The sequence below is a fragment of the Anas acuta genome, chromosome 27, assembly GCF_963932015.1.
Source record: "Anas acuta chromosome 27, bAnaAcu1.1, whole genome shotgun sequence".
NCBI lineage: Eukaryota > Metazoa > Chordata > Aves > Anseriformes > Anatidae > Anas > Anas acuta.
Window position 1 is genome coordinate 638,410 of NC_089005.1, and position 15,009 is coordinate 653,418.

The 15,009-nt window shown below is 68.2% G+C and overlaps 3 protein-coding genes across 6 annotated transcripts; 2 read left to right on the forward strand and 1 right to left on the reverse strand.

Moving 5' to 3' along the window:
- Positions 1-1,540: 1,540 nt before the first annotated feature.
- On the reverse strand, positions 1,541-4,544 carry BAG4 (BAG cochaperone 4). The gene is made up of 4 exons (XM_068662556.1): positions 4,388-4,544; positions 3,775-4,026; positions 3,246-3,479; positions 1,541-2,948 (listed from the first exon to the last, which is right to left on the reverse strand). Exons 1-4 carry the CDS (start codon positions 4,439-4,441, stop codon positions 2,484-2,486), a joined length of 1,005 nt encoding a protein of 334 aa, XP_068518657.1. The 5' UTR covers positions 4,442-4,544; the 3' UTR covers positions 1,541-2,483.
- Positions 4,542-6,899, forward strand: LSM1 (LSM1 homolog, mRNA degradation associated). Of its 2 annotated transcripts, none has more exons than XM_068662562.1 (4): positions 4,542-4,702; positions 5,281-5,349; positions 5,706-5,832; positions 6,416-6,555. In XM_068662562.1, exons 1-4 carry the CDS (start codon positions 4,657-4,659, stop codon positions 6,519-6,521), a joined length of 348 nt encoding a protein of 115 aa, XP_068518663.1. In that variant the 5' UTR covers positions 4,542-4,656; the 3' UTR covers positions 6,522-6,555. The 2 variants fall into 2 exon arrangements, with proteins under 2 accessions (XP_068518663.1, XP_068518662.1); XM_068662561.1 differs by having other exon boundaries at positions 4,545-4,702; positions 5,706-5,821; positions 6,416-6,899.
- Positions 6,900-7,927: 1,028 nt separating this feature from the next.
- LOC137845394 (G protein-coupled receptor kinase 5-like) lies at positions 7,928-14,925 on the forward strand. Of its 3 annotated transcripts, XM_068662549.1 has the most exons (16): positions 7,930-8,153; positions 10,882-10,977; positions 11,166-11,278; positions 11,510-11,587; positions 11,699-11,799; positions 11,902-11,994; positions 12,067-12,130; positions 12,202-12,342; positions 12,408-12,598; positions 12,688-12,725; positions 12,888-12,977; positions 13,065-13,273; positions 13,352-13,489; positions 13,574-13,711; positions 13,789-13,920; positions 14,002-14,925. In XM_068662549.1, the coding sequence occupies exons 1-16, from the start codon at positions 8,102-8,104 to the stop codon at positions 14,119-14,121; spliced, it is 1,794 nt and encodes a 597-aa protein (XP_068518650.1). In that variant the 5' UTR covers positions 7,930-8,101; the 3' UTR covers positions 14,122-14,925. The 3 variants fall into 3 exon arrangements, with proteins under 3 accessions (XP_068518651.1, XP_068518650.1, XP_068518652.1); XM_068662550.1 differs by lacking the exon at positions 12,888-12,977 and having other exon boundaries at positions 7,928-8,153; XM_068662551.1 differs by lacking the exons at positions 7,930-8,153; positions 10,882-10,977; positions 11,166-11,278; positions 12,067-12,130 and having other exon boundaries at positions 11,546-11,587.
- Positions 14,926-15,009: the final 84 nt, after the last annotated feature.

A 15,009-nucleotide genomic window follows, 5' to 3' on the forward strand; every position in this document is an offset into this window, starting at 1 on the left:
GTGATTTCACTTTATTTCATCTTCGTTGAGGTGTGATTAACGTACCGCCTCTTGCGAGAACCAATTCCAGCCTGTGGCTGGATCCTGCCCGAAGGGAACCCAGGCCTTTATTTCGACACCCACGCCAATGAAACAAAACGAATGTGGTAACGGGGAGAAACGAGCTCTTTGGTAACTCCTTGGGGAGCTCTGGCAGCCTGGGCCTGGACGTGGAGCTGAACCTGGGAGGGCAGAAGCGAGAAGAAGCAGGGTGATCGTGCTCTCCTTCCAGGCCTCCCCCCTGTCCTGCAGCCCTCGCCTGCAGCAGCGTGCGGTGCGGTGCCGCCCGGCCGGCTCCGCCAGCTCGCCCGGTGGCTCACCCACACGGCCTCAGTTACCAGGAAAGCTCCGTGGGCCGCGCTGGGGAGGGATTTCCAAAAGCTTCTGACCTTTGCTCAGGGGATCTGCCCTTCCTACAGCTATCCACGTTGACGCACGGTAGCGTTCCTGAGCTGCTAACCAGGACTGAAGGCGAGCAAGCTGCTGCAGAGCATCGAGGAGCAGCCTCTGGGGCTGTCGGTGATGTGTGACCCCTTCTTGGGGGCAAAGCCCCCTCCTCCCCGCTGCAGAGCACGTCTGTGTCAGCCCCCCACCCCACTGCCTTGCAGGCTGTGCCTCTCGGGTGGGAAGGGAGCTCACCTCCTGCTTGGCCACCTCTGATCCAACAACTCCAGCACACCGGGTGCCGATGTTGTTGCCCCTGTTCCTTTCCAGAAAACTAAATGAAGTTATTGCTGGGTCAAACTCACTCAGCGAGCCTGCAGCAGGCTCCTGGGAAAGATTTTGGGGCCTTAGAGGCAGCGTTTACCAAGACTTTCAGCCCTAAGATGAACCGATAAGGGTAATGACACCGCAGCGCTGCTCTTCGTTCCTCTGGGGGTTGCGCGGAAATCATCCCCACCACAAATAATCTCCCCAAAAGAATCACCCACCGGCAGCACAGATTAATTAATGCCTGGAGAAGCAGCAGGCTTGCAGACAAGAGGACGGCACGAAATCGCCGTCAGGCATTTACCAGTCCCAGGACATTCGGCTTTTTCCTGGCTGGCCTCCAACCGGGCCATTCCTGCGGGCTGCCCGCCGCATGTGATCGCATCCAAAGAGCCCCAAAGGTCAGTCCCGTGCGCGCAGCCCGCTCCGTCACCGACGTGGCATCTGCCGGGCTCCTTGGGGACAGCAGCTGGCTGCCAGCCTGCGGAGCACAAGGTCGGGGCTCCTGGCCTCAGGAAGGCTGAGTTCCCTTCCAGATCCCTTCCGAAACATGGCCACCACCCCTGCAGCAAGGCGAGGGCTCCTGGAGCCTCTGCTTGGGAGCGGATGGGGGCCCCCTAACCCCAACACCCCCCAAAAAAAACACCCTCGGTGCTGCTGATGGGCTGCGTTCATCCCTAACCTTCAGCTGCTGAGACAACCCGGCTGGTATTTTGGTCATGGGCAGGTCTCAGTTACGCAACCGTGCACACGACTTCCCTTTAAAAGAAGAGACTTCAAGAGATCGTAATTACAAAACAGCATTTAAAAGTTGTCAGGGTTTATTATCTCGTTACACGCAGTAATGATTCACTGAACGTGGTGTGACCCGAGGGTCAGTGGCAGGCTGAGCTCCTCCCGTCCCTGCCCCGTCCGGTGCCACTGAGCAGGGGGTGTGCAGCGGGACACAGACCTCGCAGTAGGCGAGAGGACGTTACAATTAAAAAGAGGATTTTTACCCGAGTGACCTGAAAAGCATTCCTATGCCTCCCTCTGTCCAGGGCTGCCCTGTGACATTTCTGGCCGTGCCCGTCTTTTCCAGAGGCAGAACTTGGAGGGCTCCGGGCTGCGTTCCTGCAGCCACACCGGGCACCACGGGGCAGCTCCCCCCGACAGGAGGAACGGCGCGACGCGACGGGCGCTGGTGCTGCCGTGCTGAGCACGCTGCCAGCAGGGTCACGTCCTGCAGCACTGAAAACAAGCAGCACCCCGAGGACACGCACCAGCTTTTATGGCAAGGGATCTGAAGCTGAAAGCACACGCAGTGGTCGGCAGGCTCAGGGGCTCGGCTCACGGCTGCACGGTGCCTTTGTGATGAGATCTGGGGGGTGTTCCAGCTGTTCCCAGGGCTGTGGCTCCACGAGGTGGGGAATTTTGCTCTGTGCGGTGTTTTTCTTCTTGTTCAGAGGATGCAGCCTCCCCAGGGACCTGTGCAGGGGTTGGTACCTCAGGTGGTGCTGCTTTTCCAAAGCCTGGAACACACGATTCGTTTTGCTGCTTCCATCTCCTCTTAATTTGTCCGTATCTCGTGGGGCTGGGCTTTTCCGTGGTTTTGTTTTGTTTTTTTAAATCAGGGCTTATTGCTTTCCATTGTCAATAGTGCTTAGCAGAAAGAGCTGACATTGAGCAGAACTAAAACTCTTTGGAACCTCAGCAGCAGGCTGTGTTGTGGCTGTGTTGTGGCTGACAGGCTCTCAAAATCCCTTTCTTTCCAGTATTTCCAGAATGGCCTGAATTCTATGGACAGCTTCTTTCCTGGCCTGCCGGACGCCGTCCTGGCCACCAGTCTCAATGGAATCCAGTTCCAACAGCAGCTTGGTCAACATCTCCTCCAGGAGCCGGTAGGATTTATCTGTCTTTTTCCCTACAAACTCATCCACCTCTTGCTCCAGCTGCGCAGCCGCCCTGGTGATGTGCAGGATCCTCTGGATCTCCGGCTGGATCTGCTCGCCCCCCCTGAGGCCTCCCTCCTGCTTCCCAGCCGGGGGCTTCCGAGGGGCAGCGCCGTACATCTGGGGCTGAGCGCTGTACTGCACCCGGGGGGCTGGGGGCGCGGGGGGTGCCTTGTGGTCGCTCGTTGCCCCAGCCTGCTGGTGGCTGACATCGCAGTAGTAGTTGTGTTGGTTTGGGCTCGGATCAGGTTTGTCGTAAGCGGTTTCCTACAATCAGAGCGGAAAAAAAATAAATGCTGAACAGATCCCAGCAAGGTCCCCCCTGGCCCTTCCAAAAATCCTTCTCCCCAGCTGACAGCACTGAACTGTCACCTAACCCCCCCCCGGGGCTGCTGCTGCACGTGGCAGCCTCTGGGTCAAACCCAGAGGGATCCGAGGTGACAGCCCCCCCCCAGGTGCATCATTTCCCTGTATTTGCTGCCTAAAAGATTTCTTATTTAGGAGAAGCCTGGGCAAAGAGGGGTCCGACCACAATTGGGACCCAGCACAAAGCATCCCCCATACCTTGGAGTCCCGGGGGGGCGGGTAGGACGCGGCCCCGCTGCCACCACCCCACGCAGGGTGCGGGTCGGTGCCAAAGGGGGTCCCGTGCGCCGTGGTCCAGGCGTTCCGTGGCTGCGCCCCGTAGGCGGCGGGGGGAGCCCAGGCGTCCTCCTGGGGCCGGGGCTGCGGCCCCTGCGGGGTGGTCCCGAGGTGGCCGTCTCCGTACGGGTACTGCGGGACCGGCATCCCGGGGGTCTGCAGGAGGAGGAGGGGGGGGGACAGGCGTTACCCCGTGGGTGCCCGCAGCCCCCCCATACACCCCTGGTGAGCCACAGCATTGGGGTTGCCACCCGCTGCCTGCTGCCCCCCAAACTGTGGGGTGAGTGGAGAGAGGGGCGGTTATGGGGATTTATAGGGACGAGCTTTTGGGGACATTAAAGCCATTTAGGGCCCCAAAATCCCATCAGAGGGGGCACAGGGGGGGCCTCCCCTCCCCTCCCCTCCCCCGGGGTCCCACAAAACTCCTCGCCCCCCACGGCCGCCCTCTTACCTGCGGGGGCGAGTACCCGGGGCCGTGCTGCCGCCGCAGCGGGGCCGCTTCCAGGCTGTCCGCGGTGCCGTAACCCCAGGGAGCGGCGGGGGCCGGGGGGGGCCGGTACCTGGCCGGGGGCTCGGCGGGGTAGGGGCTCCGGGGGGGTCCCGAGGAGCCGAACCCCCGAGGCTGGGGCAGGCCGGGGTGGTGCGGGGCGGCGGGGGGGTACGGGGCGCTGTAGGCTCCGGTGCTGTACGGGGAGTCCATGCCCTGCGGAGGACGAACGGGGACAGGCGGGGGGAGCTGCCGGGAGGCTCAGCCCCGGCACCGAAACCGGGAGGTGCCCAAACGCCCCGGGGGAACCGGCCGGGCCCCGCTTCCTCCTCCCGGCCCCACGCACACCCCCCCCGGGGGGGGGCCGCTCCCTGCGCTCCGGGCCCGGGGCGCTCCCGGGACGCTCCCGGGACACCGGGGCCGCCCCGAGCCCCCCCGGGAGCACCGGGCACAGCCCCGGGACCCCCCGATCCCCCCCCCGGCCCCCCCCCGGCCCCCCCCCGGGACCCCCGGGCCCCGCCCCCCGGCCCCCTCCTGGCCCCGCCCCCCCCCGTTCCCGGCCCCGCCCCCCCCGTACCTGCCCCGCCGGCGGCCCCGGGGCCCAGGGCGCGGCGCTACCGCGGGGCTCCATGGCCGCCGGCCGGCCCCGCCCCTCCCCGCGGCTCAGCCAATGAGCGGCGGCGCCCGCCGCGGCTCGGCCAATGGGCGGGCTCCCCGCGCGCAAGGCTCGGCGCGGTTCTTAAAGGCGCAGCGCCCCCACCTCCCTGCTCGGTGCCGCGGGGCGGTTCCGGGGCGGTCCCCGCGGCGCATGGCGGCGCTTCCGCTCGGCGCCGAGGCACCGGCACCATGAACTACATGCCGGGCACGGCCAGCCTCATCCAGGACATCGACAGTGAGTGCCGCCCGGCAGCGGGCACCGGGCACCGGGGCGGTTGACCTCTAGTAACCCCTCGGTTGACCCCCGGTAACCCCCCGGTAACCCCCCGGTGCCCCGCAGTAACCCCCCGGTAACCCCTCGGTGCCCCCCGCTTAACCCCCAGGTGCCCCCGGTAATCCCCTGGTGTCCACCGGTGCCCCCCGGTAGCCCCCCGGTAGCCCCCCGGTAACCTCTAGGTGCCCCCGGTAACCCCCCGGTGCCCACTGCTTAACCTCTAGGCGTTCCCAGTGTCCCCCCGGTGCCCCCCCGGTAACCTCCAGGCGCTCCCGGTAACCCCCCGGTGTCTCCTGATCCCCCCCCGGTAGCCCCCCGGTAACCCCCCGGTTGACCCCTGGTAACCCCCCGGTGCCCCCGTCCCCGGTGCCGGCTGCCCCCCTTCCCCTGCAGGCACCGCCCCCCATGGGGGCAGCCGGGTCCCTGCCCCCAGCCCTGTCCCCATCCCCCGGGGGGGGTCCCGGTACCGGGTATTGCCCACCGCCGTTACCGGGCCCCCCCCTGGTACCGGGTCTCCGCCTGATGCCCGTTTCCCGCAGAGAAGCACCTGGTGCTGCTGCGTGACGGCCGGACGCTGATCGGCTTCCTGCGCAGCATCGACCAGTTCGGTACGGGGGGGTCAGAGGGGGGTCGTGCCGGTCACCGGGACATGGGGGGGGGGCACCCGGTGTCAGCATCCCCGGGGTCACCGATCCCGGCCCCGGCTGGGGCTGCAGGGTCGCCCCTTCCTTCCCAGCTGCTGGGTTTGGGGGTTTTGGGGGGGCTCCCCATAAATTGGGCAATTTTCGTTATTTCTCTCCGTTCCCACCCCCTGGGCTGAGGCTGCTCCCGCAGCACAATTTGGCCACGGAGCCCGGGGTTCACTGCCCAGGGCTGCTCCTTTCAGCCACAAAATGCAGTGAAAAATGTGATTTTTATTTTTTCTCTCATTTTTTTTATTTTTTTTTCCTTGTAATCGTCACAGCGAACCTGGTGCTGCACCAGACCGTGGAGCGCATCCACGTGGGCAAGAAGTACGGGGACATCCCCCGGGGCATCTTCGTCGTCAGGGGCGAGAACGTCGTCCTGCTGGGGGAAATAGTAAGTAATAAGTAAGTGCTGGGGGTGCCGGGGGGGGGGGATGGAGCTGTGGGGACAGCCTGGGGACAGCGCTCACCTCCCTGCTGGCCCTGAGGGGTGCTGGGGGGGCGGCTGCTGTCCCGTCTGGTGTCACTTTGTCCCTCTGTGTCCTGCTGGGTGCTCCCCAGGAGCCTGCCCCAAAATCCAGGTGCCCGCCCCAAAATCCAGGTGCCCCCAGCTGCAGGCACTCGGTGTCGCTGGGGGTGGTTCCCTGCTTGCCCCCCCGCCCGGCGGTGCCCCCATCTCTGCCCTCAGACCTTCAGGGGCTGCCCCGACTTCACCCCCTCCGGGCACATTGGGGGCTCACATGGAGGTGGCTTTGCCCCAAGCACCAAATCTGAGGTTGGGACCCACTGCAGAGCCCACCCCGGGCTCGGGAGGCAAATCCTGCCGTGGCTGCTCCGCCCGGGGACCCTCCTGCCCCCAGGGACCCTCCTGCCCCAGGGACCCGGGCACCAGACGGAGCAAAACGCCCTGGGTGCAGCAGCGCCCGTGGTGCCGGGAGCGCAGAGCCCGGTGCCCCCAACGGTGCCGCCCCCGCGCTTTGCGTTGCAGGACCTGGAGAAGGAGAGCGACACGCCGCTGCAGCAGGTCTCCATCGAGGAGATCCTGGAGGAGCAGCGGCTGGAGCTGCAGGCCAAGCAGGAGTCGGAGAAGCTGAAGGTGCAGGCGCTGAAGGAGCGGGGCCTGGCGGTGCCGCGCGCGGACACCCTGGATGAGTACTGACGGGGCCGCCACGGATGCGACCCCCGCGGCGGGGCTGGGGGGCCGCCCGCCCGCGTGCTGCTGATGGAGCTCCCCGGGAAGGCTGCCTTTATCTCAGAATTGTGTTTTCTGTGGCGCAGACAACTTAAAAAATCATGGTTTGGGTTCCTCCGTGTGGAGAAGGAGGAGCGGTGCCGTTGGGCTGCCCTCTGAGGCTCTGGTGAGCGAGAGGGGGTCTGTTCCGAGGGGAACCCCTCGGGTCTTTTTGTTTGTTTTTTCCTCATGACTCTGGGCAAGAGTTCCCCCTGATGTGTAAATAAATCCCTGATCTCAACAGCAGAGTTTTGGGCTGTGTTTTGGGCGCGTTCCTTGATTTTTGGATGCTGGCACGTGGGACCTGCCCCGTGGGGTGCCGGGGCAGCGAGGGGACCCCTGCTGCTGTGGAAGCTCCAGGTGAGACCCCCGGGGGCAGCACCCTGGGGGCTCTGCCCCTGCTCCCCAGGTGCGGCTCCTTCCCAGCAGCTGCAATTAATTCCCTGCTAATTAATGACAGAGCTGCCTCACCTGGGCTGCCCCCACCCCCAGCACCATCAGTCCCTCTTCCTCCCGAGGTTATCTCCAAAATTCAGTGCCTTGGTGGAGCTGGCACAGCTCAGGCAGGTAGGAGAGGTGGGGGTCGAGCTGAGTTGGGTGTTTTTGGGTGCCTGGGGGTAAGGCAGCGCCCTCCCCACACCGGGTTTTGGGCAGCAGCCGGGAGCTCTGAGGGTAGGGAGAGGCAAAGCTGGGGGGCGAGGGGAGCTGAGCTGGTTCCTTCCCCCTGCGAGGCTGAAACGCTCCGTGGGGAGGGTGCCCGAGTGCTGCTGGGGGGGGGGGGACCTGGGGGAGCGGATTTCTCCCAAACCCACTGCTTCCTCTGTGAGTAGGGTGGGCGCTGGCACAAAGGGGGCCGGAAAAGCCACCGGCATCGAAGGGGCTGGGGCTGGGTCCGGCCGCTCTCGGGCAGCCCCCCCGGGGCCGTTTGCGCCCCGGGGCCGTGGCCGCGCTCCGAGGGCTGCAGGGGGAGCTCGGCCCGAGGGAAGGCGCAGACACGGAAACGCCGAGGGCGGGGGGAGAAGAAAACAAACCCGGAGGCGCCGCGGGGCTCCCGGGGCTCGGCTCGGGGACGGCACCGGCCGGGGGGGGACCGGGGGGGCGCCGGGCTCCGTGGCACCGACCCCGATCCCGGTGCCGCGGGGGGGTCGCCGTGCCCGGAGGGGAGGGAATTTGGGGCAGGGGGGCGAGGGCTGCGCAGCCCCCGGGGGGGGGGGTCCCCGAATTGCGGTGCCGGGAGGAGCCCCGGTGCCGGGGAGGGGGGGGGGTCCCGGGGGGGGGGGCGGTGCTGCCCTTACATAAGGCGTGACGCCAAGGGGCGGCCCGTGACGTCACGGCCGTGACGCAGCCCGGGGGCGGCGGGAGGGGCCCGGCCCGCCCCGTGCCGCCGGGGCCGGGGCTGGAGCTCGGGGGCTCCGCCGCCCCCTGCCGCCCCCCCGCCGCGCCATGGAGCTGGAGAACATCGTGGCCAACACCGTGCTGCTGAAGGCCCGCGAAGGTAGCGAGGGGCGAGCCCGGACCCCCCCCTGTGCCCCCCCCGTGTCCCCCCGGTCCCCCCCGGCCCCGTCCCGGCCCCCTCGGGTCCCCCCCGCCCCGCCCCGGTCCGGCCCCTCCGCTCCGCTCCGGCCGGGGGGAGGCGGCGGCGGGGCCGGGGGCGCGTCCCGGTGCTCCCGGGCGGGGCGGCGGCGGCGGGGGGGGAGCCGCGTGTCCGTGTGTCCCGGGGCTGGGCGCTTGGAGGGGTCCGGTGCCCCCCACCGCTTCTTCCCGGTCCCCCCCCCCCCGGGGCTCAGGGTCCGTCCGTCGGTCGCTCCGGGCCGGGAGCAGCGCAGGGGGCGGCGGGTGCCCGAACCCCCCCATCCGATTTGGGTCCCTTTGGGGGGGCGACCCCAAAGCCGGGGGGGCGAGGGCCGGGGCCGGGCCGGGTTGTTCCGTACCGGGCTCGGCCCCCGGGGCGCACAAGCGCCGCCGCCGCCGCCGCCCTGGCTCGGCGCTGCCCGGTGCCGTCGGGTCTCGGGGGGGGGACACCGGGGGCTGCGCTCGGCGAGGCGGCGCCAGCGGCCCTGGGGGGCGGCTGCGAGCGGGGCTCGGCCCCCCGGGAGCACCCCGGGTTCACGTCGGGGAAAGGCTCCGGGGGACGGCTCCGGCGCCGGGCCGGGGGCTCCCACGGTGTTGGGGGGGGAAATGGGGCCCCTGCGCCCCGGGGCTGGAAGGTGCCGGGGTCCCCTTGCCCCGCGCCTCCCCACACCCCGGGGGGGTTCGTCCCGGCAGCGATCAGCCGGTGGGATTGCTCCGACCCCCGGTGGGCGCTGCTGGGGAGGGGGCTCGGCAGGATGGGGGCCCTGGGGGCATCTCTGCACCTCCAAAGGGATGGGAGCGGCTGCACCCCGGCTGTAGGTTGGGGTTGGCCTCGTGGCCCTGCTGCCACCGAGCGGAGCCGAATTCCCCGGGGGCTCCCAGCACCGGGAGGAGTTCCTCTGAGCCGCAGGCTCGGCCGCCCGCGGAAGTGCCCGGGGTAAATAACCCAGGAGTTTGTAAGCAGCGAGGAGATAACAGGGCAGGGAGGAACTCCTTATGGCTCACCCCGAGCCGGCGACGTCCAAGGCGCCAAGGCGCAGAGGAGCAGCGACCCGGGGGGCTGGGGCTGAGCCCCCTGCTCCTGGGGGTGCCGGGCAGAGGGGTGCCCGTGGTGGGACCCCAACCCCTTGGCAGGGGCTGGGAGCTGCAGGGCCTTGGGCACGGGGCTGTTTGGGGCTTTTCCTGCCGGCAGCTTTGTTGGTGTAACACAGCTCCTCGTGCGTACGCCTCGCCATGTGGTACGTGGGCTCCGTTCCGCAGGGGAGCAGTTTGATTTTGCTTTCGACAGCTTTTCGCGTGGCGGAGGTCAGCTCGGCAGCAGGGAGGCTCCTCGTGGGGTTTCTCGTGTGCCCGGCGCTGATTTCTCCTCTTATCTCTGCTGCCAGCTGGCGAGGTCCCCGTGCAGCGCTGGGGCCGGGCACCTCCACCCCGGGGCATCCCCGCTGAGCGGGGTGTGGGGAGCTGCGGGGCCACCTCGCCACCTGCCCGGCTGCTCCCTGGCCGCGTCCTGCAGGAGTTCAGGGCTGATCGCAGCCCCTTGGGGCCACTTGCCCTGTTGGGAGCCGGGGTGGCCGTGCCCCGGTGCCATCCTGTCACTGTGGCCGTGGTTCTGTTGGACGTGGGGCTCTCCACGTGCGTCCTGGCTGTCCCCAGTGCGTGTCCCCTCCTGATGCCACCCTTCTGGACGCAGTCTGGGCTGTGCACAGTGGCAGGGCAGGTGTGCCCCGTGCGGCCTTTCCCATTCAAAATGCACCCAAAACACGTAGAATAACATCACTTTATTACGAGATGAGGCACGCGCACTCTGCCCAGATCTTAGGGCGTTTTTCTCCCCTCCTGGCCCTGGCAGGATGGGGACAGAGCAGGGGGACCCCGCGGGGATGCGCTGGGTGCGCGGTGCCGGCTGCCCCCTTCCCGCTGGCTGACGCGGGGCGATTCCTGCCGGAGGAAGCGCGCTGATTCCTGCAGGAAGCTCTGCCCGGCCGCCTCCCCGGGGCCGCCGAAATGCCGGAGCCCGGCGCAGCGGCGTCCCGTGGGCTCGGCTCGGCGTCACCGGGGCGGGCGGCGCTGGCCGGCCACCAGCTGGGAGCCGCGCTGATGTCAGGTCCCTGCAGGGATGACTTCACGCGCCAAGTATCTGCCCGGGAGGAGCGGCTGCAGTGGGGCCGTGCCGCTGCCCCCTCCTCGTCCCCATCCCCATCCCCATCGGGGACCGAGCGGGATCTGGCCGGGCGCTCGCAGGCCCCGCGCGCTGGGGAGAGAAGGAAACCAGATGTTTACGGCAGGGAGCCCGCACGGGACGCGGCATTGTTCAGGGAGGAAGCCTGCGCCCCTCCGGGCCCTGCCCGCCCCACCGAGGTGGGCACGGGGCCCCAAACCGGGCAGGGACCGGGAACAGGACCGGGGTTCTCTGCTGCGGTCAGAGCCCTGTCCCTGGGGTCAGGGTGCCCTCCCCGTGTCCCTGGTGGAGCCCGAAGTTTTGTTTTTCCCACGTGAATTTAGATTTTGCGCGGCTTTTGCTAAGTGTGAGAGCAACGGGGCTTCGTGTCCCCCGGGTCTCCAGGGCGCAGCAGCAGCGGGATGAAGGGAAGACCCCAAAATGGTGCCCGTGCCCCCCAGCATCACCTCCTCTCCCTCCCATCCACCCGCAGGTGGCGGCGGCAAGCGCAAAGGCCGGAGCAAGAAGTGGAGGGAGATCCTGCGCTTCCCCCACATCAGCCAGTGCAACGAGCTGCGGCGAGGCCTGGGTGAGCTCCCGGGGGAGTGGGCGTTTTGGGGCTCAGCACGGAGCTGTCCCCAGCGAGGGAATGGGGGGGGTGTCCCCAAAAGCAGTGGCACAACGCTGGGTCACCGCTGTGCCGGCTGAGCCAGGGGGCACGGTGTGAGGCCGCGCTGGCACCGCGTGGTGGTGGCACGTCCCCGCTGCCCCTTGCAGAGCCCGACTACGGCAGCCTGTGCGAGAAGCAGCCCATCGGGCGCCTGCTCTTCCGACAGTTCTGCGAGACGCGGCCGGAGCTCCTGCGCTGCATTCGCTTCCTGGACGCTGCGGTAAGGGGCTCGTGGGGGGGATCTGGGGGTGCTGCGGGGCTGGGAGCGATGCCAGGAGGAGACCTCAGGTGCTGGGGAGTCAGAAGCAGGAGCATCACCAAACGGGCTGTGCTCCCTGTTGCTGGGATGGTTGTGGGGTCGGTGGGTGCCTGCAGTGGGGTCGCTTGTCCCAGGGCTGCTCCGGGGTGCTGGGGGCTCGGTGCTGCCCGTCCCCAACGCCCTCCTCCCCAGGCGGACTACGAGCTGGCCCCGGATGAGAAGCGCAAGGAGATGGGCGAGGAGATCATCCGCAGGTTCCTGCACCAGGAGGTGAGCCCGGGGGGAGGTTCCTGGAGCAGGACGGGCGAGCAGGGGCCGGGAGCGGGGCCACGTGTCCCCCGCTGGCTGCGTGCCCACCCCAGCCCTGTCTGCTCCCCGCAGTCCCCCGATTACCTGCCCGAGATCAGCCAGGCGCACGTCAGCCGGTGCCTGGAGGAGCTGCAGAAAAGCCCCTGCAAAGAGCTCTTCAGCAGCTGCCTGCAGTGAGTCCCGGCCCTGCTGCGCCCTCATCCCTCCGTCTTGGGGACCAGCCACGGGGTGGGCGTCCCCATGGGGGCTGCTGAGCGTCCCTGGTGTCCCCGCAGCCCCCTGCGCCAGTACCTGAGCAGGGCGCCCTTCGCCGACTACCTGGACAGCATGTACTTCGACCGCTTCCTGCAGTGGAAGTACCTGGAGAGGTGAGAGGGGGGCACCCAGGGGGGGCGAGGGGCCGGCACCGAGCGGGGCTGACGCACGGGGCCGTGTTGCAGGCAGTCGGTCACCAAGGACACGTTTCGGCAGTACCGGATCCTGGGCAAGGGCGGCTTCGGAGAGGTGCGGCCGGGGCAGGAGGAGGGCGCGGGGCCGGGTCCCCGGGGTGCTGACCCTGGTGCGCCCTGCCCCAGGTGTGCGCCTGCCAAGTGCGCGCCACGGGGAAGATGTACGCCTGTAAGAAGCTGGAGAAGAAGCGGATCAAGAAGCGGAAGGGGGAGGCGATGGCCCTGAACGAGAAGCAGATCCTGGAGAAGGTCAACAGCCGCTTCGTGGTGAGTGCGGCACCCCCGGGGTGCGGGGTGGCTCTGCGGGGCCGGGGGCTGACGGTGGCACACAGGTGAGCCTGGCCTACGCCTACGAGACCAAGGACGCGCTGTGCCTGGTGCTGACCATCATGAACGGCGGCGACCTCAAGTTCCACATCTACAACATGGGCAACCCGGGCTTCGAGGACGAGCGCGTGGTCTTCTACGCGGCTGAGATCTGCTGCGGCCTCCAGCACCTGCACCAGGAGGGCATCGTCTACAGGTGGGGGCGGCGGGGGGGGGCACGCGGGGCTGGATGGCCGGAGTGCTCCCTGCTGAGCCGTCCGTCTGTCTGTCCGTCTGTCCCCACAGGGACCTGAAGCCAGAGAACATCCTGCTGGATGATGATGGTGAGGAGGAGACCCGCGGGGTTGGGCTCTGCGCACGCTCCTGGATTTGGGGCCGGGTCTCCGTGCGCCCCCGTGGAGGCAACGTTGGGGCTCCTGGGTGTGTTTTTGGGGAGGGCGCACAGGGGCCGTGGGATGGACCCCCCCAACCCCTCCCTGCCTCAGGCCACATCAGGATCTCCGACCTGGGGCTGGCGATCAAGATCCCCGAGGGCGAGACGATCCGGGGCCGCGTGGGCACCGTGGGCTACATGGGTGAGGTGTGGGGCCGTGGCGGGCACAGGGGGGGCCGGTGGCTGTGCATGGCCACTGAGGGTGCGGGGCCGTGGCCGTGCCTTGCAGCCCCCGAGGTGATCAACAACGAGCGCTACGCCTTCAGCCCCGACTGGTGGGGCCTGGGCTGCCTGGTGTACGAGATGATCGCGGGGCAGTCGCCTTTCCGCGCCCGCAAGGAGCGGGTGAAGCGGGAGGAGGTGGAGAAGCGGGTGCAGGAGGAGCAGGAGCACTACTCGGATAAATTCAGCGAGGACGCCCGGGCCATCTGCACGCTGGTGAGCTGGGGGCACGCCGGACCCCGTGGGGCTGGGGGCTCTCCGCCACCCCTCTGACCGCCCGTCCCCCTTCCCCAGCTCCTGGCCAAGGACCCCCAGCAGCGGCTGGGCTGCGGGGCGGACGGCGCCGCCGAGGTGAAGCGCCATCCCTTCTTCAGGACCATCAACTTCAAGCGCCTGGAGGCCGGCATCACCAAGCCCTCCTTCGTGCCAGACGTAAGGCTCCAGGCCGTGCAGGTGCCGTGGGGCTGGAGGGGGGGTGGATGAGACCCCCAGCTGATGGCACTTTGGGCCCCCCAGCCCCGGGCCGTGTATTGTAAGGACGTGCTGGACATCGAGCAGTTCTCCACCGTGAAAGGCGTCAACCTGGACCAAGCTGACAACGATTTCTACGCCAAGTTTGCCACCGGCAGCGTCTCCATCCCCTGGCAGAACGAGGTGCGGGGGGGTCCCCATCGAACGAGGGGCTCAGCTCTGGCTCCGCGACCCCACTGAGCCCCCCTCTGCCCCCCCAGATGATCGAGACCGAGTGCTTCAAGGACCTCAACGTCTTCGGACCCAACGGGACCCGCTCCCCGGACCTGGACTGGAGGCAGCTGCCCGAGCCCCCCAAGCGCAGCCTCCTGCAGCGCCTCTTCCGCCGCCACGTAAGCGCCGGGGTTGTGGGGCTGCCCCGTGGCTCCCCGTCCCCCTCATCTCACCGTCCCCCTGTCCCTCTGTCCCTCCAGCCAGCCGACTGCCCCATCGGTGCCCCCGTGCCGTCCCCGCAGCCGGCAGCCACGAACTCGCACCTCCCCGCGGCCGGCGCCGCCTGCCAAGCCCGGAGCACGGCACCGGCACCGTCCTGACCCTGCTCCTCCGTCCCCGGGGACCCCCCGAGCCCCCTCCTCACCCCCTCCTCACCGTCTCAGGGCCACCTCGGACCGGGGCCGGGGTCTCGCAGAGGAGAGGTTGGGACAGAGACCACCCGGGGCTGGCGTGCGCGGTGGCCAAGGGGTGCAGGGGGGAAGCGGGTCCCAGCCCCTCTCCCCCAGCCCCCCAGCTGCCTGTTTTTTGGGGGTCAGCACCTGCCGAGGGCACCCTGGGGGCTCCTCTCCCCCCACCCCAGGGCTGGGTGCAGGTGCCGTGAGCGGCAGCACCCATTTTTGCTGCGTTTGAGCCCGGGGCAGTGCCGGCCTTATCTTATCGCCAGCTCCGAGCGTGACCTCTGCGGGCGCGGGGGGGCCGCGGGTTTATCTGAGCTCTCCAAATAGAAACAAAGCAGCCTTGGAGCGGGGGGGCTGGGAGCACCCCGGGGTCCTGCACGGGCTGGGGATGTGGGGAGGGACCTTCTGGGGGGGGCACAGCCTCGTCCCCCCTCGCTTGAGCCACCGACGGCCACCAGAATGTGAAACGGGCTCAGAAAAGGGAATTTTTGTGCAGGGGGCAGCAGCGCACGGGGTGGGGGGGTGCTGCCAACGTGGGGCTGGGCCCCACGGCACTGGGGGGGGTCAGGACCCCGTGCAGAGCCGAGCCCCCCAGCAGAGACGTCCTTTATTTTTGTACGGTGCGCGGGGGGGGGCCCCTCCATCCCCCCTGGCTCCTGCGCCTCGGGTTTGCGTTCGGTTTGGGTTTTGTACATTTGTAAAGAGCTGTAAATATTTGTACGCTGAGCGCCTGGACCTGCGTTTTTGAGCGAAAAGCTGCGATCCGAGCCGCGTGGCACCTTGGTGTGGTGGTGTCGGGGGGTGGGTGAG